At 56.2% G+C, this 24,742-nt stretch overlaps 10 protein-coding genes across 10 annotated transcripts; 6 read left to right on the forward strand and 4 right to left on the reverse strand.

Moving 5' to 3' along the window:
- Positions 1-250: 250 nt before the first annotated feature.
- LTR77_000910 (uncharacterized protein) lies at positions 251-2,285 on the forward strand (the record flags this gene model as incomplete). Its single annotated transcript, XM_064798174.1, has 2 exons — positions 251-281; positions 337-2,285. 2 exons carry the CDS (start codon positions 251-253, stop codon positions 2,283-2,285), a joined length of 1,980 nt encoding a protein of 659 aa, XP_064664408.1.
- Positions 2,286-3,107: 822 nt separating this feature from the next.
- Positions 3,108-5,347, reverse strand: LTR77_000911 (uncharacterized protein; the record flags this gene model as incomplete). Its single annotated transcript, XM_064798175.1, has 2 exons — positions 3,108-5,250; positions 5,310-5,347. 2 exons carry the CDS (start codon positions 5,345-5,347, stop codon positions 3,108-3,110), a joined length of 2,181 nt encoding a protein of 726 aa, XP_064664409.1.
- Positions 5,348-5,655: 308 nt separating this feature from the next.
- HIS5 (histidinol-phosphate transaminase) lies at positions 5,656-9,112 on the reverse strand (the record flags this gene model as incomplete). Its single annotated transcript, XM_064798176.1, has 3 exons — positions 5,656-6,709; positions 6,762-6,914; positions 7,266-9,112. 3 exons carry the CDS (start codon positions 9,110-9,112, stop codon positions 5,656-5,658), a joined length of 3,054 nt encoding a protein of 1,017 aa, XP_064664410.1.
- Positions 9,113-10,202: 1,090 nt separating this feature from the next.
- Positions 10,203-11,426, forward strand: DGK1 (Diacylglycerol kinase; the record flags this gene model as incomplete). Its single annotated transcript, XM_064798177.1, has 1 exon — positions 10,203-11,426. The coding sequence occupies one exon, from the start codon at positions 10,203-10,205 to the stop codon at positions 11,424-11,426; it is 1,224 nt and encodes a 407-aa protein (XP_064664411.1).
- A 432-nt stretch (positions 11,427-11,858) lies between these two features.
- Positions 11,859-12,386, forward strand: UBC2 (Ubiquitin-conjugating enzyme E2 2; the record flags this gene model as incomplete). Its single annotated transcript, XM_064798178.1, has 2 exons — positions 11,859-11,965; positions 12,038-12,386. 2 exons carry the CDS (start codon positions 11,859-11,861, stop codon positions 12,384-12,386), a joined length of 456 nt encoding a protein of 151 aa, XP_064664412.1.
- Positions 12,387-13,337: 951 nt separating this feature from the next.
- On the forward strand, positions 13,338-14,498 carry LTR77_000915 (uncharacterized protein; the record flags this gene model as incomplete). Its single annotated transcript, XM_064798179.1, has 2 exons — positions 13,338-13,616; positions 13,665-14,498. The coding sequence occupies 2 exons, from the start codon at positions 13,338-13,340 to the stop codon at positions 14,496-14,498; spliced, it is 1,113 nt and encodes a 370-aa protein (XP_064664413.1).
- A 528-nt stretch (positions 14,499-15,026) lies between these two features.
- Positions 15,027-15,889, forward strand: LTR77_000916 (uncharacterized protein; the record flags this gene model as incomplete). Its single annotated transcript, XM_064798180.1, has 2 exons — positions 15,027-15,777; positions 15,831-15,889. 2 exons carry the CDS (start codon positions 15,027-15,029, stop codon positions 15,887-15,889), a joined length of 810 nt encoding a protein of 269 aa, XP_064664414.1.
- Positions 15,890-16,088: 199 nt separating this feature from the next.
- Positions 16,089-18,573, reverse strand: BGL1 (beta-glucosidase; the record flags this gene model as incomplete). Its single annotated transcript, XM_064798181.1, has 2 exons — positions 16,089-18,406; positions 18,480-18,573. The coding sequence occupies 2 exons, from the start codon at positions 18,571-18,573 to the stop codon at positions 16,089-16,091; spliced, it is 2,412 nt and encodes an 803-aa protein (XP_064664415.1).
- A 1,217-nt stretch (positions 18,574-19,790) lies between these two features.
- Positions 19,791-21,035, forward strand: LTR77_000918 (uncharacterized protein; the record flags this gene model as incomplete). The annotated part of the gene is made up of 2 exons (XM_064798182.1): positions 19,791-20,654; positions 20,835-21,035. The coding sequence occupies 2 exons, from the start codon at positions 19,791-19,793 to the stop codon at positions 21,033-21,035; spliced, it is 1,065 nt and encodes a 354-aa protein (XP_064664416.1).
- A 198-nt stretch (positions 21,036-21,233) lies between these two features.
- Positions 21,234-23,068, reverse strand: LTR77_000919 (uncharacterized protein; the record flags this gene model as incomplete). The annotated part of the gene is made up of 3 exons (XM_064798183.1): positions 21,234-22,617; positions 22,673-22,863; positions 22,913-23,068. The coding sequence occupies 3 exons, from the start codon at positions 23,066-23,068 to the stop codon at positions 21,234-21,236; spliced, it is 1,731 nt and encodes a 576-aa protein (XP_064664417.1).
- Between the last annotated feature and the right edge of the window lie 1,674 nt (positions 23,069-24,742).

Genomic DNA, 24,742 nt, shown 5'->3' on the forward strand with positions numbered 1-24,742 from the left:
CAAACCTCATGCTTGCCACCTGGTTGTTTCTGCACTGCCTCACCAAAGCGTTCCAGACCTCTTGGCGGCAAATGACCTTGTGAAACCAACTGCACCTCTCGACTTAATCATCCGCGTAAGCGCGGCGTGCAGCTTACATCCCCATTCTCTCGTGCTTTGCATCTTGTGGAGGTGTTTGAGGTGTTCTGGGAGCATCTCGGCGTTGCACTCGACCTACTCTTGAACTCGGGAGGAAGCAGGACTTGTGGCGATGGCAGTTGACGAGCTGACGACAGAAGGCGGTAAGTATGCATCCCTTCCACGATCCAGTGGCCTCCATTGATGTTGTCTGAGCAGAGACGACGACACATGACTCCAGAAACAACAATGGCGCACCAGACCTCCGCTTCATTCACTACAACGATGTCTATCACGTCGAAGCTGGCTCCCAGAATCCAGTTGGTGGCATCCCTCGTTTCAGGACGATATGCCAGTACTACCAGCACGGCGCCCCCTTCAAAGGCCTACCGGATGTGATGACACTGTTCAGCGGAGACGCCTTCAACCCCAGCCTGGAAAGCTCTGTGACTAAGGGCAAGCATATGGTCCCGGCATTGAACGCTCTAGAAACCACTGTGGCTTGCTTGGGCAACCATGACCTCGATTTCGGAGTCGAGCAGTTCCAATATCTGGCTTCGCTGTGTGAGTTTCCCTGGTTATGTGCGAATGTACTGGATCCGGCGCTGGGCGAGGATGTACCGCTCGGGAATTGCAAGCGCACGCTCATGCTCACATCCTCCAATGGGATCAAAGTCGGCTTCATTGGGCTTGTTGAGCGAGAATGGCTGGACACTATCAACACGCTTCCTCCGAACCTCAAGTACCTCTCCGCCTCCGCTACAGCAGCTGACCTTGCGCCCAAGCTTCGTACTGAGGGAGCTGAGATGGTCGTAGTGCTGTCTCATCAACGAGAACCGAACGACAACAAGCTAGCGGAGAAGCTGGCGCCGGGGACAGTCGATATGGTATTAGGAGGCCACGACCATTTCTACGGCCACTCCATCATCAACGACACCCATGTCTTGCGTTCTGGTACCGACTTCAAGCAGCTCTCCTACATCGAAGCACGCCGGAAAGGAGGCGATAGCAGAGGCTGGGACTTTAACATAATCCGTCGAGACGTCGTCTCCAGCATTCCGGAAGACGCCGATGCTGCTGCCATGGCTGAGAAGCTGACTTCCACGCTCAAAGCGAAGCTGGACAAGCCCATCGGATACACCGCCGCGCCGCTCGATGCTCGTTTCACTACTGTCAGATTGAAGGAGAGCAATATGGGCAATTTCGTCTGCGACCTGATGCGTTTTCACTACCACGCCGACTGCACCATCATGGCTTCGGGTACGATACGTGGAGATCAAATATACCCGCCTGGCGTACTGCGGGTGAAGGATCTGATGAACTGCTTTCCGTTCGAAGATCCTTGTGTTGTCATCAGCTTGAAAGGCAAGCATGTCGTCGAGGCACTGGAAAATGCCGTATCAACATATCCAGCGCAGGAAGGCCGTTTCTCGCAAGTCAGCGGAATCAAATTCACCTTCGACGCGAAAGGGCCAGAGGGTTCTCGATGCTCCGACGTCTTCATCGCAGGCTCTCCAGTAGATCCCGAGCGCGAGTACACACTCGTTACCCGAGAGTACATGGTCCGCGGCAAAGACGGCTTCACCTCACTCATGCTAGAAGAAAACGGTGGGCCTGCGAAGTCAGTCGTGAGCGAGGAGAGCGGACTGCTTATCTCGATGATTCTGCGACAATACTTCATGTCCCTCAAAGTCCTCGGCAGATGGAAGAACTGGGGCCATAATATGGGCAGGCATTGGGGTGGCGTGCACGAAAATCTGCACGACGTGCACCCGGTCCGCGAGCCTGTCAAACCTGGTGAAGCGCACGATGAGAAGGCTGTCGCGCGGCAGCCGGAGTCAAAAGGCGCGAAAGAGATTGTGTCGTTAGTCGGGAAGGCGCAGCGGCATCATGGTCACTCTCGTAAGCATAAGGAGGGGGAGAACGAGCACGATTCTGACAGCGAAGACGACGCTACGGACGTTCCTCCAGTCCCTACAGACCTCAGCGAGCACGAGCGGGAGTTGCTGATTATGCGGAAAGTAATGCGCAAGTGGTGGCGACTGGCAGCCTTGCCAGGCCATCCAAACATGACATCTGTAGTCGGGGAGGAGTTCGGTGTGCATTGGGCTAGGGGGATAGCGCCGAAGCTGGAAGGGCGAATTACGATTTTGAATGCTGCAGCGTAGCTCATGCTCATTTTCGAAATCGAAACAGCAAGCAAAGTGTGCTGAAGAAGCCCATAGCAGGCCATTGCATCACGCCAAAAGACCTCCCTCATCGTTCGACCACAAGCCCATGCCTTCTTCGACGGAATCTTGCACGATCCTCCATGCCAAGGCGAGAGTATGTGCAACTGGATATACACAGCAGCAATGTCTGGGCCTTCACATTCGGCCACAGATGGTGAAATAAAGAGGATCCCGTCCGCTCTCCTGTCCTGAAGCCACCAATCGGGTGATTAGTACTACGGTGGGAGACCTCGTGGGAATACCGCCTGCTGAATGTTTTTGTCTGTCTCTTTTACTTCCTTCTTGGCGCTTCCATATGGAAAATGCTGTTCGGAGTCGGATGTGAAGTGGTCGAAGGGGAGATTGGGATCAGGAATCGTTGCTAGGGGTTTCTTTTTTCGAGGGCGTCAAGGATAATTGGGTCGCCGCCTATTTGGTGGTGTGAGGAAGTGATACAGGAATGGCATAGAAGGAGATACGTTCGCGAACTGGGAGAAAGGAGTACGAGATGATAGGAGATGTTGGAAATTGAGAATAGTTAGAAAGGAGGGAGGGCTAGAAACACTATACCTCGAGAGAGTTTGGCCTTCCCCTTCGCCCGAGTAGACGTCTGGGAATTAGATATGATTAGAGAATCAGATAGGATGGAATGGGTTCTTCGATCGAGGGCGTCCCGCTTCTATCACTTTCGCGTGCGCGCCCAGCACCACTCTCTTCGCGCCACAGCGACATCATCACCCTCGTACATCCAAGCCCCCATCTGAGGTCCCTTTTAAAGCCTCACTCCTGATCAACAGTCCAGCGCCTCTTAGGCGCCTCCCTCCCAACCCGCTCCACCCTCGCACCCCTCGGCTGCGCACCCCACAGCCCCCTCTGACTCAAACCCCGCGCCAGACTCGTCGGCACGCTGTCAGCAGGGCTCGGAATCTGTGGGAGCTCGGGTAGGACGTCGTCGTGTCTGCTTCCAGGTCGCGAGCTCTGCGCCGACTCATTGACTCCACCTGTCTGCACATCTAGCTCGTTCGGTGGGTTTGGCGTATCCCGTCTCAACTCCTCGCTCAGACTCCCGTTCCTGATGGCGGCGGTGTCGCTATTTGCAGTCCCGAGTCCGGGCCTGATAGTTTGAGCCTGTGCAGTAGGGGTCCGGGCACCCGGCGGCGTCCACAGTCCTGTGCTCAAAGGCGGTGAATCGACCTTTGCAGCAGGCGTCAGGCTCGCACTACGATCCCGCGACCCAGCAGCAAGCGGGATGTTGTTGACAGCCGACGGCCGACGGATACTGCCGAGCATGGAGGAAGTGTTGCTCCGCGAAGGGTTTGGTGCGCCTAGACGCTGGCGGTAATTGTCGATGAAAGCTTGCTTGTTGGCGTCGACCGGGCGCATTGAAGGTGACGCACCGGAAGGGCGAAGGTGCTCGGTGGATGCAACCAGTTTGAGGTCGTAGATGGAGCTGAGACCGAGGTCTAGGCTTGTGCGGCGGGTGGCGTTGTTGAGGGCCATCTGTTCAGGCGTAGGAGAACCGCGGGGACTTGGTGCTGTTGATGAGGCGAAAGTGGTTATTGGTGGCGCGTCTTCCTTCCTCACGGCCATTGTCAGAGATGCCATGCCCACGTCAAGCAAGACCGGCTGACCGGTCAAGGCGCCTATGAGAGCGTTACAGCCAGCGCCATGTGTGACCATGATGACGACTGTGTCTTCCTGCTCCTCGTCATCAGTGGATCGCGACTTTGGCCGGTGATCTGCCTGGTCCACACCAAGCGCATCTTCTCCTCTGGCATCTGCATCTTGCTTGCTGTACCAGCTGATGAGATGGTTCAGACCACGGCGGAAGCGCTTGTGCATCGACGACCACTCTTCGCCGAACTGACCGCCATCGCCCCAGTTTTGAGGTGCCCGGCTGCTGTCCCACTGGTAATCCACGTTTGTGCAGGCGTTCTTTGCATGCGCGACGTAGCCTCGTGGTATGCGATCTGAGGTAGATACTGCATATTGTGGTTGCGGCGGGTGATAGATAGCAGCCTCCTGCTTCGGTAGAGTTGAAGTCAGAGGCTGCAAAGCTGAGCCTGGCCTGAAAGGTGACTTCGGCCTGTCGATACTCCCCACACTGCTCTGACTAGCCCTACGTCTTGATCCGGGTGATAACGGCGAAGCCGGTACCGCGTCCTCAACCAGACTCCAGTCATCCAGAGTGCTTTCTCTGCTCCCGTTTGTTGTGGCATTGGCATTGGTGCCACTCCATAGTGTCCCGTTCGCAGTCTTCAGCGAGACTGTGGGCGAAAAGATCTCCACATTCTCGTTCTCCATCAGTTCCGCTTTCGCAGTAGTCATCATCATCGGGCTCGGTGGTGGCGGCATGATTTGATCGTAGTACTCCGGGTTCAGCCATTCTCCCAGAAACGCATCAACACGCAGCATCGACTTCCGGTGGTGCTTCGGTAGCTGCAGCGATCTCTTCGCCAGAGCATGCGCGAGGTCAGGCTCTGCGATCGCGGGTAGCCGAGGAGAAGAAGGTCTGTCCACCGGTCTCAGACGTGGCGAGCCGGAGTGGGTTCTGCTGGTTGTCCTGGGTCGGCCGGAGGTTTCAATGCTGGGCTTGTACTGTGCCATGCCAGCTGCAATGGCCACGCTGGTCTGTAGACATCGTAGGAAAGGCGAGGAGTGGATCACCACCTTATGCTTCAGCTTGCGCTTCTTCTGCGGCCGCTCCTCGCCGTCGATGCCGTCCTTGTACTCTGCGCCATGTGGTCTCGCAGACTTCTCTTTGCCATCGGCCGCTTCTTGTTCTCGTGCATCTAGTAAGCCGGCAATGCGCTTGCCCAGCGCTCGACACTGTGTCCAGCCGCCGTATGTCAATGGAGGATCGTAAGGTGCGGGTGTCGAATGGTGCCACGAAGGATCTGCTGCGTCGAGGCGGAGGCCGTGTCTGCAGCATTGTCAGCGTCGTGGACAAGGAGATCCGTTGGTGGTCGAGCATATGCCTACCTCGCAATGATGACCACTGCTGGCTGCTGTTGCGCCATGATTCGAATCTGTTGCTTCCTCTTACGGTTGCATACTATTTTGGTCTCATGGGTGACTGCCGACTCTCTTCGTGTCCAGCAGCGCCATGTTTCATGAAGAAATGAGGTTGGAGATCGAAGAGCAAACAACCTGAATCTTCAATCGCGAGGTGGGGCCATCGTCATGCAGGGCTAAAGCCAAAGATATATCGAGCAGGGCCTCATTATGGAGAACATATGACGCAGTTTGATAATCCGCAAATTTGACCATCAAGTCTACGTCTAGAGTCTATGCCATAGCCCAATAATTCCAGTGCCGCAATACCATATCAAGCAACAACCCCATTAGCCTCCTTCTCCCTCTTCTCCTCCACCCTCTTACTCGGCCTACTCTCCCTTCCCTCATAGATCTCCGCCAACACCTCCCTCAGCTCCTTCAAGAATCTCGTAACCTCCTCCTCCGTCCCCACTGTAACCCTCAAACACCCGAGACACCCCACCTCCTTTCCCCTGAACCGCACCACCACGCCCCGATTCTCTGCCAGCCGCTCGTAGACCTGCAACGCCACCTCGTTGCTCGCTTTGCCGTCCAGACCCAACATCTCCACCAACAAGAAATTACTCTCCCGTCCACCTAAAAACCGCCCAACCCCGGGGATCCCTGGCATCTGCTTGAGCATCCTATCCCTCTGCTCAATGATGCGCTGCCGATTTGCTCGCATCACATTAAGATTCTTTTCCCGCAGCGCGTGCATCGCAATCTGACTCGTCGGATTACTAACATTATACGGCGCCTTCAGACTATTCAACAACCTTGCAATCTCCGGAGAAGTAAAAGCCGCACCCAGCCGTATTCCTGCTAGCCCGAAGGCTTTGGAGAGCGTCTGCATGACCACAAGGTTCGGCCACTCGGCGACCCATTCGGCGAGCGAGGAGCCATCGGGCGAGAAGTCAATGTAGGCTTCGTCGAGCACTACGACGCCGTTCCAGGTTGGGTGCTCCAGGATAGCTTGGACGTCGGATTTGCGGATGAGGTTGGCGGTCGGGTTGCCGGGGGAGCAGAGGTAGACTAGTTTGATTGATGGGTCCTCCGAGAGGGTCTTGTTGATGAGGTCGGGCTGGGCGTTGAAGTTGTCGGAGGGGTTGAGGGGAACTTTGACGATGCCGACGTCGTTGACGCTGGCGGAGACGGTGTACATGCCGTAGGTTGGTGGGCAGGTAAGGATTTTGTCCTTGCCAGGGGTGCAGAAGGCGCGGAGGAGGGCGTCGATGGCTTCGTCGCTGCCGACGCCGACGAAGAGGTTGGCCGGGGTGAGGGACTTTTGGGTGTGGACGTGGGTGTTGCGGAGGTTGATGAGGAGTTGCTTGAGGTCGTGCTGGTGGCTGGACAACTTGTTAGTTGGGATGTAATCGTGGCAAGGGATGTTGAACGTACGGATCAGGGTAGCGATTCAGGCCAAGCAGGTCGACTTCGATATTGGACGCATCGCCGTTTGCGAGCTTGCCATCTTCGCTCAACGCCAGTCCAGGACCGTAGGCATTTTCGTTGGCGTCCAGAAGAACGTTCGTCCCGTCATCCTTGTAGTCGCTGCGAAAGCGTTAGCATTGGTCTGACCTTAACGGTTCGGGAAAGCATACATACTCCCTCGCACATCTATATGGCTCTAGCGCTAGGATATTCGGCCTTGCGCATTTGCTTATGTCGAATGGCATTTTGTTGGTCGTTGAAAATGCAAGAGTCACTATCTAAAAAGTTCGAGGAGGCAATGGGCACGAATGACTCTCTCGCGTAAACAACAGCACGCTGTGATAGAATGTTCCGCAAGAAAAAGCGACATTCGATACATGTATGAGCGAGTTGTTCTACTTGCTTGTCCATTGGATCTAGCAACTCATACATGTTCTTCTGCTGAACTGTAGAGCTAAATCTCACACTAACTTAAGCAGCACCCACTCCCTCGGCGCATCCCTCCACAGCCTCCACTCCCCAATCCTCACAAATCCCACCCTTCTCGCCACACCCCCATCTCTCTCAACCACCAACGCATACCCAGCCATCTCCAGCTCATCCCAATAACCCGGCATCCCTGACGCCTTCGGCTTCATGTCCTCCCAGAACACCCTCCCGCCCGCCTGTGCCAAGAACAGAAGCTCCACAGGCCGCATCTCTGGATCGTCTGCCCGCGGGGTGGCGTCGTTGAAGAGGACGTCGTGGCCGGGGAGGCCCATGTGGGCGGGGTGGAGGGAGATGAGCTTGTGGCCGCGGGTGTAGAAGAAGCCGGTGGAGAGGGGGCACCAGGCTACGAGTTCCGGACCGGGTGAGGAAGGTTCGAGGAGGTTGTGGGCGGCTAGTTGGTCCATGGTGACTGGTCTCCGGAAGTCCTCTCGCAATGGGATCGAAGTCCCGTAGCGCTTCACACTGCGCACTGGCCGTGACCCTGTCTGTTCACCGTAGATATACCAGTCGACTTCTGTGGTCATCCATCGATATGTAATATACCGCACTGGACATTCCCACGCCGCCCAGCTCCAGCTCGGCATGCCTTCAACCCTGCGATGAGGCAATGCAGAATTGTTCAGAGGCCGCCAGAGCAGGCCTTGGTCGATGTACTGCTCCGGTATGCTGTACAGCAGGCTCGTCTGATGGGTTTTCTGAAGCAATGCTGCAAGACCGGCGAAAGCGGCTGGGCGGTCAGAGTGGTTTGTCAAACTTCGCGAGGTATATTGGCGGACTAGCGAGCTGTAGTTGTGGAAGCTGTGTTCGAAGTGGTCGCAGTCTGTGCAGGATCCACCGTTGAGCGGACCGAAGACATCTTCTACGGGCTCGCCAGAAGTCGGTCCTGTCACTGGGTTCACGACTTCCTGTGTCTCGAATCTCTCCCTTTGTCTTTGGCCACAAGTGCAACCCCCGGGATGCCATTGAAGTTCCGCTTCGCAGCTCATCAACGCCGGATTGCCGTCTGGTTCTGAGACAAGTCGAGCGTGCTGTTCATCCTGGCATCCGGCATGTCCGCACGCCGCGTCTTCCAGTATTCCCTCCTCGCAGCGAATGCCTTGTCTGCAGCGGAACCACGCGCCTGCAGTTGCACTGATGTAAAGTATGTTTCGCGAGAGGTGCAGTTCTTGGAAGGTCCATCCTCTCTCGTTGTATCTCGAGCTGCCCACTACCCCGTCCACCCTGGGGAGTCCTGGGAGTATGCGAGGGGAACCTGCGCCTGTGGAGAAGGAGGTCTGGTCGATGTGGCGAGTTCCTGGTCGCACACCCCGTAAGCCAGCATTCGCATGTAGTCCATCCACGGCTACAATTGTCACTTCAGCTGCGCCGTACACTAAGTGCATGGAAGCGATCAGCTGCGACTTCAAAGCCATGTCATCTTGTATAATACAAAGAGCATCCACCCACAAGTATCGAAGACCAACGACCTTGACCAAGTCTAAAGAGTCTTGAATGGTAAGTGGCAATTTCAAGCCAGCCAGAGATCCAGCCTGACGCAGTGAGTCAAGCTTGTCCGTCGTAAGGAGGTACTGCTCCGCCGCCCCCCAGACGTAGCTCAGTGCAGCATATCTCTGTCCAGGCTTAGCTTGGACCAAACACTGCTCCTCAGCATCAAGGAGTAAAGATTCTGGCGGCAGCTTGATACCCAGCGTGTCTCCCTCGACGGTCTCTCGGGCGCTCTTGCACTTTCCATGCGTGCTGTAGCACTCTTCAATCCAGCCAGCCACAAGACCAAGGTCAATCTGGTCGGTCTTCACACATCGTCCATGAAACAACGGCGTCTGACCCATGAGATGGGCATCTCGACCATCAAACGCCACATGGCCAATCACTTTTGGTTTTTGCGGTTTTTTCGTGCCAACCTGCAATCGAAAAGCTATCGTCGGACTTCCGTCTGCTTTTGGCTTACAGTAGAGATGGCCACATGGCTGCCATTTCGTATACAGTGCCAGATCATCGTGCAAGAGGCCAGCAACGAAGCCTCCGCTGTTTTTGAGCGCCGCTGAAAGGCATGCACAGAAGTTGCAGGTCTGACTGCGAGTCCTGAGGTCTCGCCATGTTCCAATGTTACGGGTCTGGTGGACGGCTGGGTAAGGCCATAGCTCGATTACCTTATGAATGTCGAAGCCGGTACATATCTCGCAGAGGGTCGTGTCCATGACATCGGGTGAGATAGACAGGATTGCTCGGCCGGATCATCTCCATGTTCCTATGTACCTTATGGACTGATCAGGCCACGCTCTCGTACTACCCACCAATCTGCAGTGGCTGGCATGACCAGTCTCTCAGCTACCGCCCACATTGGACGGACAGAAGCTTTCTCTGTGGCAAGCTGTTACAACTTGGACTTGTTCCGTTCCAGAAGGCCATATTCAAGCCCAAGGTCAGTGAGATGGAAAGAGAGTGAAGGAAGCAGACGAAGTGAATGTGATCGGCTTGACGGAGGTCCGGTTGGCCGGCTCCCACGTGAAATTGCTTTTTGACATGTGATTTCCAGGTGGTCGCTCCGCTCAATTCACTTCTCGGTAATGAACTCTCGTGAAAGGCATCTGCATCTCGACATCACCAACGACAACACCACCACGTCCCGTCGTCTGTGTCGTCCCATATCCACATCCGCATCTTGTAAAGCATTGGAGCACGACACGTGCATGGACACGCGAGCGGGACGCGCTATGTCATTGAGACCAGCTTTCCATCTCCAAACCTGCTTGACCACCTGATTCGCCGCCAACACAACTTCTGCAACGCGCATACGACATTCTTATTGCCAGCGAATTCACGACCTTCCTTCTGCATGATCTAGCAACTTTAACAACAGCCGCAGGCACCAGCGCAACTCCTCCAGCCCCACTACACCCGCACACATCCGCCAGAACTATGAGTTCGTATCCTGTACCGCCGACGCCTCGCGTGATATCTCCCTCTCCGACACCCTCTGAGCCCGGCAGCAAAGATGGCTACTTCCCACCCACAACCCGCGCAAAAGCAACACGCATGAGCAGTGTAGCCTCCATCGACCGTATCCCAGAACACGAGGATGACGAGAACCTCGAAGAAGAAGACCCCGAGCTAGCCCGCGCAAGAGCCCGCAGTCGCAACTCCCAACAACGGCGGCCGCACCAAAAAACAGCAGGCATGAAAGACGGCACAGTCACCAGCGGCTCCACCGCAGCCAAAACCGCCATGCCACCCCGAAGACGAAAACCAGACGACCTCAAACCACCCGCTGACGGCACACAAGCCAACGGCTTCCTCTCCCCCGACAGCGCATACCCGCAAGGCTTCGGCTCCTCCTACTGGCGCAACCTCTCGCGCTCCCCGTCCCCGCTCGGCCTCATACCCATCCACGAAGAATGGCGCAGGTTCATCCACAAGCACGAAGTCCCGCGCAAAGCCCTGCACGTCAGCATCGGCTTCTTAGGGTTGGGGTTGTACTGGAAAGGACTACAACCTGACAGCATCCACCCGTACCTCCTCTACGCTCTCCTCCCGATCTTCACAGTCGACATCCTACGATTCCGATGGAACGCGCTGAACCGACTCTACATCTGGCTCATGGGCCCGTTAATGCGGGAGAGCGAAGCGCACGACCAGTTCAACGGCGTCATCAGCTACCTCGCCGGTTTATGGTTGACGATGCGGTTCTGCAACAAGGACATCGCGCTCATGAGCGTGCTGCTGTTGAGTTGGTGCGATACGGCTGCGAGCACGTTTGGGCGGCTGTGGGGGAAGTACACACCACGGGTCAGGAGGGGCAAGAGCTTGGCGGGGAGTCTGGCGTGTTTTACCGTTGGGTTGGGAACGGCGGCGTTATTCTGGGGCGTGGTGGCGCCGAGGACGTTTGGGTTGGAGGGCGATTTTGCGTTTCAGGGGATGTTGACGCTGCCGGCGGCGGTAAGGGAGCAGTTGGGCTGGAGTTGGCGGGATGCGACGATTGAAGGGCCGGCGGCGCTTGCGGCGTTGAGTGTGGTCACGGGTTTGGTGGTGAGTGTGAGCGAGGCGATTGACCTTTGGGGGCTGGATGACAACTTGACGATACCTATATTCTGCGGCATTGGGTTGTCCGGGTTCCTGTGGGCTTGTGGGAGTGTAGGGGGCTAGCTAGCGACGGCTGTACAGCATATTTCTCGCCTCTGCATGGAGTTTCCTGAGTCACTCAAGCGCTTGTTCGACGCATCCTGAAAGGGGTCATGCGAGCATGATTTGCCAACAAACCGTGTATTGAATGTGAGCGAACAATCACGTGCACTACGTAACCAAGCCGAAGCTTAAATCGCCCGCTCTTTCCTCTTTCGAGTCCGAGCTGTTTCCATAAGCTTCCAGTCATCCAACCAAGTTATCTCGACCAGACCACCACCATCCAGCACCACAATCAACCTACGCCGCCGACTGCCTACAAATCCACCACGTTCGCATTCCCTTCTCCCTCCATCAACAAGAAAGAGCACCAGACAGCCATCCAACGTCCAACTACCCCGCCAGCCCACGCGAGAGGCATATTGTGAGCAATACGAGGAAGAGTAGACGGGCAAGATGTCGACAGCGGCGCGGAGGAGACTGATGCGCGACTTCAAGCGCATGCAGACCGACCCTCCTGCCGGCGTGAGCGCGAGTCCGATTTCGGATAATGTGATGACTTGGTAAGAATCCCTCCCCCTACATACGACCCTCGCAGCAGCAAGGACGAATCTCGCCAACTAACACCTCCACAGGAACGCAGTAATCATCGGCCCCTCGGACACGCCCTTCGAAGACGGCACCTTCCGCCTCGTCATGCACTTTGAAGAACAATACCCCAACAAGCCGCCCGGCGTGAAATTCATCTCCACCATGTTCCACCCCAACGTCTACGCCTCCGGAGAGCTGTGTCTGGACATCCTGCAGAACCGCTGGAGCCCGACGTACGATGTGGCGGCGATTCTGACGAGCATTCAGAGCTTGCTGAATGATCCGAATACGAGCAGTCCGGCGAATGTGGAGGCGAGTAATTTGTATAAGGATAGTTGGAAGGATTATCGGAAGAAGGTTAGGGAGACGGTGGAGAAGAGTTGGGAGGATTGATGGGGGTCGTGGTGGGGGGTGGAGGGTGTGGTGTCGGAAGATATGGGTATGGATGGTGGTGGTCGTGTCAGCTCCCTGCTATGGGACTGAGGACGAGTGCTTGGATACGTGTGTTACGGACATGATGACGAGATGCATTCATTCGAGCGAGGCGCTTGTTCAGGCGTAGCGACGGTCACGATGGTTCTGGGGAGACTTGCAAGATAGTACATGAATGATACCCAGCTTCTGCTTATGAAAATGGCTCAACCATCACGTCCATATTCATCGTTGTCGCCTTCGAAGAACAGCTCACGTGCTTTCCTGCTGATTGACGTTGATTGGTTTATCACGGCCAAACGCTAGCCGATGTACTTGAACTTTATTGAAGAACACAGCAGAGCAGAGACGCCTTGTTGACGTCTCCTACTGCAGTTGTTCCTGCGTAAGGTGCATGTATGCAACACAGCCATCTGCGTTCCACCATCCACGCCCCAACTCCCACGCAATCGTCCTTTCGTGTTCCTGTACGTCTCCGTCAACAGCCACACCTGCCACGAATCCTGCTCCTCGGTACTTCACGGCATCCCGCGGAAGCGATAGCCCGCTTCACCAATCACCGTCTTGGGATTCTCACCTCATCTCAAGCTCATCTCTTCCTCTCGAAGTGAATTGCTCTATGCTTGGCACTGCTGGACCCCCCTTGCCGATGCGCCCGACAAGGTTCCCTGCTTTTCTTCGGCGCGCGCTCTTGGCAGGCACCACGGTCGTCAGAGGAGCGGCGCGGATGCAGATGCGTTGGCGTTTTCCACGGGCTGCGCTTGCCGTACAAGTCCGAGTGTTTCGTCTCATATTGGTGGTGGCGCCACGGTAGGTTTGGGTGCGTCTGCCGGCTGGGTTTTATTCTCACTTCACTTCCTCCTTGTTGTCCTATAACATCACGAACAGCGACAGCAGGCATTCCTAGCGGACATGGCTACCACGAAGTTATTGGACGACAACGCGTCTCCGACAGCATCCTTCATAGATGAAAAGGACTACAAGCCACGCGACAGCGGGGAGACGACTTCGACAGAATCCACAGACAGCCTGCGAAAGGACTATGGAGACCTCGAAGCGCAGAAGCAGCCCGCACCACCCGCGCCGCCAGTCGAGCACCAAGTCTCCTTCAAATCGAAGCTGCTCTTCCTCGGCGCCTACTTCATCCTCAACCTGGCCTTGACATTATCAAACAAGGCCGTTCTCGGCAAGGTACGCCTGCCCCACCCAGTCTCCCATCTGCCATGCTCATACCCCCAGGCCCGCTTCCCCTGGCTCCTCACCACCCTCCACACCGGCGCCACCTCGATCGGCTGCTTCGTCCTCTTCGGCTTCGGCTCGCTCAAGCTCACCCACCTCACCTCGCGCGAGAACCTCACCCTCGTCGCCTTCTCCTTCCTCTTCACCATCAACATCGCCATCTCCAACGTCTCCCTCGCCGCCGTCTCCGTCCCCTTCCACCAGATCATGCGCTCCACCTGCCCCATCGCCACCATCTTCATCTACCGCGTCGTCTACGCCCGGACCTACAGCAACGCCACCTACCTCTCAATGATCCCGCTCATCCTCGGCGTCGCCCTCGCCACCGCCGGCGACTACTACTGCACCCTCTCCGGTTTCACCCTCACCGTCCTCGGCGTCCTGCTCTCCGCAATCAAAACCGTCGCCACCAACCGCCTCATGACCGGTTCCCTCGCACTGTCGGCCATGGAAGTCCTGCTCCGCATGTCCCCGCTCGCTACCATCCAATGCGTCCTCTACGCCTTCCTCACCGGCGAAGTCGACCGCTTCCGCTCCGCCTACGCTTCCGGCGAGTTCTCCAACTCCTTCGGCACGGCGCTGTTGGCGAACGCGGTCATTGCGTTTGCCCTGAACGTGACGAGTTTCCAGACGAACAAGGTGGCCGGCGCGCTGACGATGACGGTTTGTGGGAACGTGAAGCAGGTGTTGACGATCGGGTTGGGAATTGTGCTGTTTAATGTTAAGGTGGGCTGGTTGAATGCGCTGGGGACGGTGGTGACGATTGCGGGGGCGATTTGGTACTCCAAGGTTGAACTAGACGCGAAGAGGAGTCGGGTTGGGAGTAAGCCTTGAATTTGAGGTTCAAGTGTTTTTGATGATGCGTGCGCATTCTTGTCGTGGTGGTGTCGAGTCGTGGCTTCCTCGCCTCCTGAATGGCGTGCCACTCTGCTCCTGCTTGTGCTACGGAGGTAGCTCTGCGGGAAGCAACGGCAACAGGGAGGTGCTTCAAGGCAGTTCTCAGTCGCTGCATCAACTCCGCTGGACTTTCGACAACACCTTCTTCTCGACACCATCACCTTCACTGGCCACTTGATATCTCACTTCAGCATCACCAAGGCTCAAGCATTCTTTGCTGGGGTACCGACAATCATTCGGCCATCTCAGCTTGAAAACGTCCTCCTGGACGTTCCAGCTCACCTGAAACTCGATCTGCGGCCGAGCACCAGACGTTTGTGCTGAGGCTCCCGGGTGTCCCTTTTGCCATACCTACACGAGCGAGAAATGGCTGCCCCATCGGTCCCGCGGGCTACGATTGGGCCATTTGAGACAACAACTATCGCCACCCAAGCCCCATTCACTCCCGAAGGCTCGTTGGCCAGCATGCGCGCTCAATTTCAGCATCTTCCAGAGCGGCGAATTCTTCCTCAAGCCATAGAACGCACGTTCGAAATTGAGAGCGTCAGAAGACTTTGGGAGCTCTGGGGCAACGTCGAGGATGGCAAATACTACGAGCTCGCTGCTTCGAGCCAGATCATGTGGTCTTACCGTTTGTACCGACCGTACAGACACCTGCAAGCCATGCTCATATACCTGAAAGGTATCACCAGGACCGATCTGCTCGAAAAGTTCATCCCCTGCATTGAACAGCATGTGGCGAATGTCAGAGCCCATAAAATGATCTCAGCGCCAGAGCACAACGCCTTAAAGTTTGAGCTTCAGTCTGCGAGGGTGCGGATGGACCAAATCGATGATGCATTCGACATTCTTGCGGAAGCGTACCCAGATATGGACGAATGGGTCGTGTCGGACAACGAGGTGCGTGGCTTCGCCCTGAGAGCCATTTTGGACAGCCAACATTGGCAAGAAGCCGCCAAAGTCGATGTCGACGTGGTGACGAAGGCTGCCATGTTGTTTTTGGGAAGGCCGTGGATACGGGACCAACTGTCGAGGATCAGATTCCAGGCACTGTTCCCAGGGCCGTTTGTCTGGGGCGAAACTGTCGAGATAGACGAGAGTCTGCCGGTTGACGAACACGAGGAGTTCGCCATCGGGCCGCCTGAGCTTGCAGGGAGTGGTCATGCTGAGGCTCTCGATGCTGTGCAGGGGGTACAGCAGATGCCGCCTTCGCCGGGTACGTTCATGGAGGCGAGTGCAAAGTGCTAGCCTTGAGCTAATGGCCTACAGACGTTCCGATGCCTCCTGCTCGCGAGGTACTTTGGCGTCGCGATAGTCGGGGCGAATAAACCTTGTCCTGGTGCGCTCACACTGGCCGCGTTGCACGGTGGGACATCCCTAGGCCACGGCATGTGCTCATGGTTTTGAGTGAACGCTACCGGAAGGACAGGCATGAGAGATCTAGAGATGCATGACCTTCAAGGGAGCACTTGGCAGTTTTTACATCATTCGCTTCATCAGAACTACTCATTTACGACCGTTCCACCACTACAGCCCATTCCACCACCCCGTCTTCCCAACCTCGACACTCCCCACCAGCCCTTCCTGCGCCCCCGTCCCGTCCACAACTTCAAACTCATAACTCCCCTGCTCCATCACCCACGCCTCCCGAATCTCATCCCAGTACGACGCAGCATACTTCAACGGAATCTCCACCTTCGCCGTCGCCTTCGATCCAGCTTTGACGGGCACTTTGGTGAAACCCTTCAACTCCCGCGGAGGACGTCGGATGCCAGGCTTCGTAGGGCGGACGTAGACCTGCACAACGTCTTGCCCGTCCAGCTTGCCTGTGTTGCGGACCGTGAGGCTCACCACCACCTTGGCTGAGAGGTCATCAGCGCCGGTCTTGCTGACTTTCAGCCCCGACAGATCGAAAGTCGTATACGATATCCCCTGCCCGAACATGAAATTCACGTCCCGCTTGACAGTCTCGTAATGCCGGTATCCAATGTAAACGTCTTCTCCATACAGCGTCCGCCCGCCTTCAGACCGGTAATTGTAGAAAGCCGGATTATCCTCCACCCTCTTCGGCCACGACAGCGATAACCGCCCCGCCGGATTGACGTCCCCGAACAACACGTCCGCGATCCCGTTCCCGGTCTCGTTGCCACCGTACCACGCTTGCACTAACCCAGCTACCTTGTGCACCCAAGGCATCTCGACCGGGGTGCCAGTCTGGTTGATCACGATAGTCTCCGGGTTGGCTTCCGCAACGCGGGTGATGAGCTCGTCCATTTTGCCGGGGAGTTTCATGTCCACCCGATCCGCGCCTTCGCCTTCCCAGTCCTGGTTCAAGCCTGCGCAGATGACGACTTGTTCCGCTTCTTTGGCGAGTTTGGCAGCTTCCGCGATCGTGTCGTTCATATCCAGCACCCACGCGCCTCCGATCCTGAAGCCGCCGCCGCCGAACTGGGGCACGCCGCCTCCGTCCAGCTTCGACGTCACGGCAGAGGCGAACTCGAGCTTGACGTGGTACGTTTTGCCTTCTTCCATGTGGATGGTGCCTTTCTCCTCCACAGTACCGCAGCCGAAGAAGACGGTACCCTGGGTTTGCTTGCTGGTGTTATCGATGACCAATTTCCCATCGACGTACAAGTTCCCGGTGCCGTAGATGCAGAGCCCGAGTTCATACTCCCCGGTGCGCTCGGCTTGGAAGTAGCCTTCTACGTCCGCGTACCAAAGGTCGTCTTCGAGCAGCGGGTGCTTGTAGTCCATGAGCATGCAGTAAGTGTTCGTCAGCAAAATCTCGTCGACGGCGGTGCGGCCTTCTGTCTGCGGTGGTTCGTTGTACGCTTTGAAGATCAACCCTTTCTTCGAGCTCTGGTCCGCTTCCACCGTGAACTGGTTACTAGCCAACGGCAGCTCCTTGTGGCTGTAGCAGCCGATGGTATGCTGGATCTTACTCTGGTTTTTCAGCTTCGCCTGCACGCCTTCGAAGGGCGAGATTGCGTAGTAAGGTTGCATGCTCGAAGAGCCGCCGCCGCAGAAGACGCTGGTGCGGGCGTTGGGGCCGATAAGGAGCACGGATTTGTCTTTCTTGAGGGGCAGGACGTCCTTGTCGTTTTTGAGGAGGACGCAGCTTTCGGCTGCGAGTTTGCGGAGGAGTTTGGCGGTCTCGGGCGTGTCGTTGGTGCCTTCTTTGGCCCATTCTTTGACGCCGCTCGCGCGGCATTGCTTGACGAGGTTGAGCATGTTGCGGACTCTCTCGTCAAGTACGTGGGCGGGAACCTTCCGACACGATACGACGTGCTCCAACAGGCCCCCTCGCCACCTCGACGGGCCAGGCATCTCCAGGTCCAGTCCAGCGTTCACAGCATCCGACGTGCTGTAAGTCCCAAACCAATCACTCATGATCGCCCCCTCCCATCCCCACTCCTTCCTCAGCACGTCGTCCATAATCCTCTTGTTCTCCGACAGATGCACCCCGTTCAGCTTGTTATAAGCCGTCATAAACGCATTCGGATGGGCATCCCTCACGGCAATCTGGAACGGCATGAGATAGATCTCCCTCAACGCTCGCTCCGAGACAATCGCATTCACAGCCATGCGCTCGTGTTCCTGGTCGTTAGTAACGAAGTGCTTAATCGTCGATACAACGCCAGTAGATTGGATGCCTTTGACCAGCGCAGCGGCGCCGAGACCCGCGACAACCGGGTCTTCGGAGAGCGATTCGAAGCCACGACCGCCGAGGGGCGAGCGTTGCATGTTGATGCAGGGGCCGAGGAGGATGTGGGCGCCCTTGGCTTTGGCTTCGTCGCCCATGAGTTTGCCGGCGCGGAGGAGGAGGTCTTGGTCGAAGGTCGAGCCTAGGGCGGTGCTGTGGAAAATTGAGCTTGGAGAAACGATATTGAGGGTGGTGTTTTTATTGGCATAACATACCCACATGGAAAGCAAGCTGCTGGTATGCCGTTGAAGAACCGGGTACCTCGAACGCCATTTGGGCCGTCTGAAGTTCGTAGGGTTGGGATGCCATGTTCGTGGATTGCTTTCGTATGCCTGGTTTCTGTCAGATCTTGCCATCCGTTCGTTTGGATGAAGGAGATATTCACCAAAAGTCAATACCAGCCAACAACGAAATCTTCTGCTCGAGATCCAGCTTTCCCAATACTTCTTCCACATCTATATCCGCCATCTTGTTGGAAGGGTACAAGGAAGAGCGTACGGCAGATAAGACAGGAAGCAGGCCCGACATTCAAAGGGAAACACGGCAGCCTTGAAACGTCCTATAGCTGCAACTTACGGTTCCAGACTCAGCCTATAAATGCTGCCTCTAACTCCGAGACGAGCGGCATGAGGCCCATCGGCTCGTGAGCCTGCCGCGACTGACTCGTTGTGCACGAAGCAAGATGGATCAAAGTTATGGTGATTGTGAAGCATCAAACGGAGTAGCGGTCCGCTATTGCAAGGAGTGGAGTAATTCGTGCGAAGAAAAGAGGATCAGCTTGAACAAATGCCCAGTGAAGCGCAGCAGTAGCTCTGCCATACTTTACCCGGTGCGGGAGCCGCATGTCGGTAGGGCGAGATCCGGTGCTCGCGTCTGTCGTGTTTTCTGGACATGTGACTGACGGATGCCACATCAACCCTTCCAAGCGACCTCCGACCGCCTGGTGCTTCACCAATGGACCACAGACCCCGGCATGACCTCGGCGTCGAAGGATGTGGCGAATGCTGCTTGTCAGACCTCACCGTGTTCGAATGAACAAAGCGTGGGGAGACGAGACGGGACGACTGAACACGATGCCGCTGTGGAATCTCGAACGTCTACAAGGGCACCAAATCGGCCTGCAAGCCCTTGTGGTTCGATGAGGAGGGTCCAGTGCGCTGAGAAGGCTCTACGACCCGCATCCATCATCTTCTTTTTGAATGCCGCTCATGGAGGGCTGGCGGTCTTTGAGCAGTGCCCATGAACGCAACATCCGCCCCGATCCAGCCGTGAGAGCGTCCTCGACACCCACGGCGTTCCACTGCCCACAGCAGCAATGCTCCAGATGCCCAACGTCCAGACCTCAGCCCTGCCGGCAACACACCGGCCATGTACCGAGGCATCCAGACCACAGGATCGACCACACGCCAGCTTCCCCGCAAGCACGTCCCAGTAGTACGGAGATACATGTGCCTTGACCACGACAACACCTTCTCGCACCAGCCACACTTCCATCTCTTGTCTGCATACCATCAAGGACCACGAGAATGGACATCATTAAGAGCGCACCGTTGAGCCCTGCTTTCACAGGTGCCTTACTTTATTCCCTAACCAAAGCACCAGACCAGGTCAAGCAACATGCCCTCCAACACTTGGGCAAATACCTCTCTCCCAAAAACATCACCCGCACAATAACGGCCTTAAAATGGCTCTTCGCTCTCGGTCTCACACGCAACGTCCACGTTTTCCTCTCCAACCTGGCGCAGAACAACTTCCGCTTCCGCAGTGAACGCCGCAACTATGACTGGCCGAACGAAATCGCTGTGGTGACGGGCTCCTCTTCAGGCTTCGGCGCCTTGATCTCGAAAGGTCTCGCCGACAAAGGGATCAACGTCATGTGTCTCGACCTTGCAGAGGAAATGCCGGACGACATGAAAGGCAACGCGAAACTCCACTACTACCAGTGCGACGTCACGAACCGAGAGACTGTTCTTTCAGTTGGAGAGCAGATCAAGCGAGAGCACGGCGAAGCCAGCATCTTGATCAACAACGCCGGGGTGGCGTACAACCACCACACGCTCGACGTTTCCGAGAAAGCGATCCATCGTCTCTTCGACGTGAACATTATCTCGCACTACTGGACTCTGCAAGCCTTCCTGCCAGATATGATCAAGAACAGGAAAGGCCACGTGGTCTCCCTGGCATCGATGGCCTCGTTCCTAAGCCCTCCGGGACTGATTCCGTACTGCAACACCAAGGCTGCTGTGCTGTCCCTCCACGACGGCCTGCAGCAGGAGACGAGGGTGGCGTACAAGTGTCCGGAGATCAAGTTTACGAGCGTGCACCCCACGTACGCGGCGACTGCGATGACTGCTTCGTGGAGAAAGGAGTTGGCTGATGCGAAAGCGACGGTATGTTTTACCTTTCTCCTCTCCGCATTGAACATCACACAGTCATACTCCTGCCTGCAAAACCCGGGCAGCTCATTGATTATTGAGCTCGAGATCGAGAAACACAGCTAGCCATGTCCCCAAGCTGTCTGCACGCTTATGCAAAGATCATACAAGAGCCATGCCGCTGACTAAATCCAGATGCTGGACCCCACCGACGTCGCCAATGCCGTCGTCAAGCAAGTTCTCAGCGGCAAAGGCGCCCAGTTGATTATGGGCGCTGAAACCAGCTTCTTAGCGGGCATCAGGGGTTGGCCGCACTGGCTTGCGCAGACCATCATCCATGCTACTGATGGCCAGGCTAATATGGCGCAGAAAGGGGCGGAGAGGACGGGTGGATGATCACAGAAGCGAGAGAGGTTGACCTGTGTTGCTTGAGAGCGTTGTTTTTGCATCTCGGTTGCTCAGTGTACACATATGGCTGCAATGGGAAAAAGGTTTGAACTATCATAGCGTCTGCGTTCGACCTCCTTAGCTGCGTTGAATAGTTTGGTATACGCGTACGACTCTCCGCCAAGCGATCCTTCACTGCAGCCATCCCTACAACCGGTGCACCGAGCTGTTCTTCGACCAACGCCGGAATGTCTTCCCGAAGTAATAGAAGAGAATGCCAAACGAGCACCACAGCGTGATCAGACACATGTTAGTCACTAGCTTATCGTTAGTAGAGACTCGGTGAACGGTTTGAAACTGGTACTCACTAATCGGCGGCACAAACCCATCCTCAATCACCCACTCGATGATGAATTCCGAAAACCCGTATCCCCACACATTTTTGTTCACGGTGATGGCAACCATCAAACTCCCCGCCACCGGCTTGTAGCTATCCACTGCATAAGTTGTGACCATAGCCGGGATCGCAGCGACTTGAATCCCGGCGCACGTGTATCCGATGATGACAATGGCTTCCCAAGGCCATTTCTGCTCGTATCCAAACGCCACGACGAAGTTTCCTAGGATCATGAGGAGGACGTATGGGATCATCGCCGGGAGACGCATCTCAGGCTCCCTTATCCCGCGATTCTTCCTTGTAGCACGAGCGGCGACCCAGTCGGATAAGGGACCAGCTGTGGCAAGACCAATGGCCGCGCCGATGAGGATGGCGAAGTTCATGAAGCCAATCTTTTCGCTGTCGAGGAGATACGGTGGTGCGGCGAAGTTCTGCGATTGCGTGAGGTTGATGGTGAGGAAGGAGCTGCAGGACCAGGAGACGACGAAGGCGGAGAACTCGACGATGGGGAAGGCGAAGAGCTTCCAGGGGATCCAGAGGTCGTAGAGGATGGTCTTGAAAGGGTGGGCGTTGGCCTGGTAGAGCTTCCATTGCTGTTTGCTCGGTGTACCTTTGCCGAGCCATGGGTCGCGTTCGGCGGTCGCTTGGTGGGAGAGTTGGTTGAGGGTGGTCTGGGTTCGGGATTGTTCGATTTCGCCGCCCATGTCTGTCGGTTTGGCGTCAGACGCGGGTGGTGGGACCTTCTCCTGCGAGCCTGCTGGAGAGACGCTCTTGCCCTCGGCGAGATTCTTCAGAACTTCATCCGGATGGAGGCGATGCCATTTCGTTTCGGGGAACATGAAGACGACCATGAGGAAGGAGGCAAGGAGCAAGGCGGTATTGAACCACCAGAAGTTTCGCCAGCCAACGTGCAATGACATTGAGCCGGATATGATGGGTCCAACCATCAGTGAGCCCATGTAGAAGACCCAGTATAGCGTGTTCCAGAATCCTCGGTCGTGCAGGAAGAAGATGTCGGCGATGACCGCGGGTTGGATGGTCTCAGCTGGACCGGCTCCGATACCGTTCAACACGGACGCACCCATGAAGCTCGAGTACGTCTGCGCTCGGGCGCGCCAGATCGAGCTTCCGATACATACGAGCTGGGAGGCGATGTACGCGGGTCGTCGGCCGAAGGAGGTGCTAATGGGAACCCTGTTTCGTCGGTTAGCCTCCAACGGACAACATAATTGTACTGCATTCACTATACCAGATGAAGTTTGAAAACCCCAAGACCAAGATAGCAATACCCGTAAAGCGTACGACGTCGGCCAACTCAGCATCGAACGCCTCCTCTAGGTCTGGAAACATGGGTGCCAGAGCCAACGGCCCAAAGCCTTGGGTGAAGGAGACGGACGTGGATGCTGCAATGGCGAAGGCTTTCCACATTGGGGACCAGTTCTGATCCATCGTCAGTACTTCTTCCGCTTCATCGACTGGAATGACCTACGAGAGGATCATGCTTGTCCGTTGACGGCTGCGGCACGAGGACGTGGCTTGCGCCCTTCACGAAGTGATGGCTTCCAACGTCTGCCATGACTTCTGTGCCCGGCAGGATCTCGACGCCGAGCTCCTGCTCGATGGCATGGAGCTCCTGTCGTGCCATTAGCCTTGTACTTGAATGCGTTCTGTCCGCGGTCGAACCTTTTCATCATAGTTCATCTCCATCTTGGCGGTATTGTTGTCTTGGTCGACGAGCGCGATTGCAGAGGTTGCTGAACCAGCCGGATGTCTTATGAACAGCCCTCCCTCGCCTGTACGTCACCGTCGCGCGGAGCTGAACCGTGAGTACTCTTTCGCAAACGGCCCCCACGGATAAAGCGGATAGATCTGCCGCGGAGCTGTCAACGAAGACACGCGACAGATGCTGTGCAACCCGGACTTCTGGTTGATAAACGTCGTACAACGAAAGCACAGCAGAGCGTTTGTTCTCACGGGAGATCTCGAACAGCGAAACAGAGTTCTCTTTAAACCAACCAGCGCGTGGCTGTTGCTTCGGTAGTCTACCACGCGCCAAAACGTGCTTGATGATCCCCGCGTGCCTAGGCACAGTAGGGGCTTGGGCGAGCTCCGCATGGGGGATGGTGGATATACCCCTGTCGATGTCTGATGATTCGATCGTCCAGCATCTGGCGCGGTGAGGCCATCGGTGGCTGGTTGAGGTGCGTGCAATGTCGCGGATGAATTAGACCTCACTCTCCGCAAGCCTCTTTCGTTCTTTCTGCGCCAGTTCATCTCCATGAATCTGGCTGTCCAGCCTTTGCAAACCACGAAGCCGTTCCATACCGATAGCCCGGGGTGTGCGGGTAGACTTGCGGGGAATCAAGGCGTGATCGGTTGCGGGAACGGCAGATGGAGGACATTGGTCCGGATAGTGAAAGTGGCAGTCAGAAGGCCATGGCGTGAATCCTCCCGTCGGCAGTTCGTAGGAGCCTCGATTGGCTTGCAGGAGAGTAGCCATCCTAGCCACTCAAGCCACCCAAGAGCTTGAGCATATCAAAGTCCAGATTGGCGGAGTGGTCTTCTGTTGATGAGTTCCCATCGTGATCGAGGGGGCTGAGAAGAGCAACAGCTGACACGAGACGTTGTTGTACGAGGCCGAACGGTCCTGCAGGCTGGTGAGGTCTGACGGCCAAGCTTTCCCCCGAGGGAAGCGACAACCCAAAAAACGTTCCATCTCATCTTCCGGGCAAACATCGACAACGATGAGGTGAACAGAAGAAGCCCGCCTCTTCCATCCAAGAGTTCCATCCAGATCTTATATCCATCCGCCATGCGCGCCGGCCGTGACGTCCTCCATCGGGTGATTACTCCAAGGATGCCTCCAAAGCCAGCATTTCCGTCAAGCAAAACTTCATACACGGTAGAGACTGCTGCGCCGCTGAACGGCCCATCGAGCATCCTCCTCAGCTCTCGAGGGCATCACTGTGTCATGCCGTGACCAGGCGCAATCGTTGAGGATAGGAATCCTGCTGCCCGGCCAGCCAAGGTCCTCGAGGCCGCAATGGTGAGGCGGCAGAGCCAACGTCGAGTTCTGGCCCAATGCATCTTTTGCTGTCGTTCAAACATTTGATCCTATTGCAGGAGGAACATCGATATGTCGAGGAACGGGAAGGTAGCAAGAAGCCAGGTGCTGAGCAGCACGAGGTATCTATGCAGCAGGCCTGAGAGGCAGTGGAGGCACTGATGACAGTACGTCCAGTCACCTGTTGTGTCAGCTCCCGGGCAAGCTCAATCGCTCCATCGTCGTCTAGGCTTCTCACATCCTTCAAGGCGTCCT

This window comes from Saxophila tyrrhenica (genome assembly GCF_035928015.1).
Source record: "Saxophila tyrrhenica strain CCFEE 5935 chromosome Unknown scaffold_1, whole genome shotgun sequence".
NCBI lineage: Eukaryota > Fungi > Ascomycota > Dothideomycetes > Mycosphaerellales > Extremaceae > Saxophila > Saxophila tyrrhenica.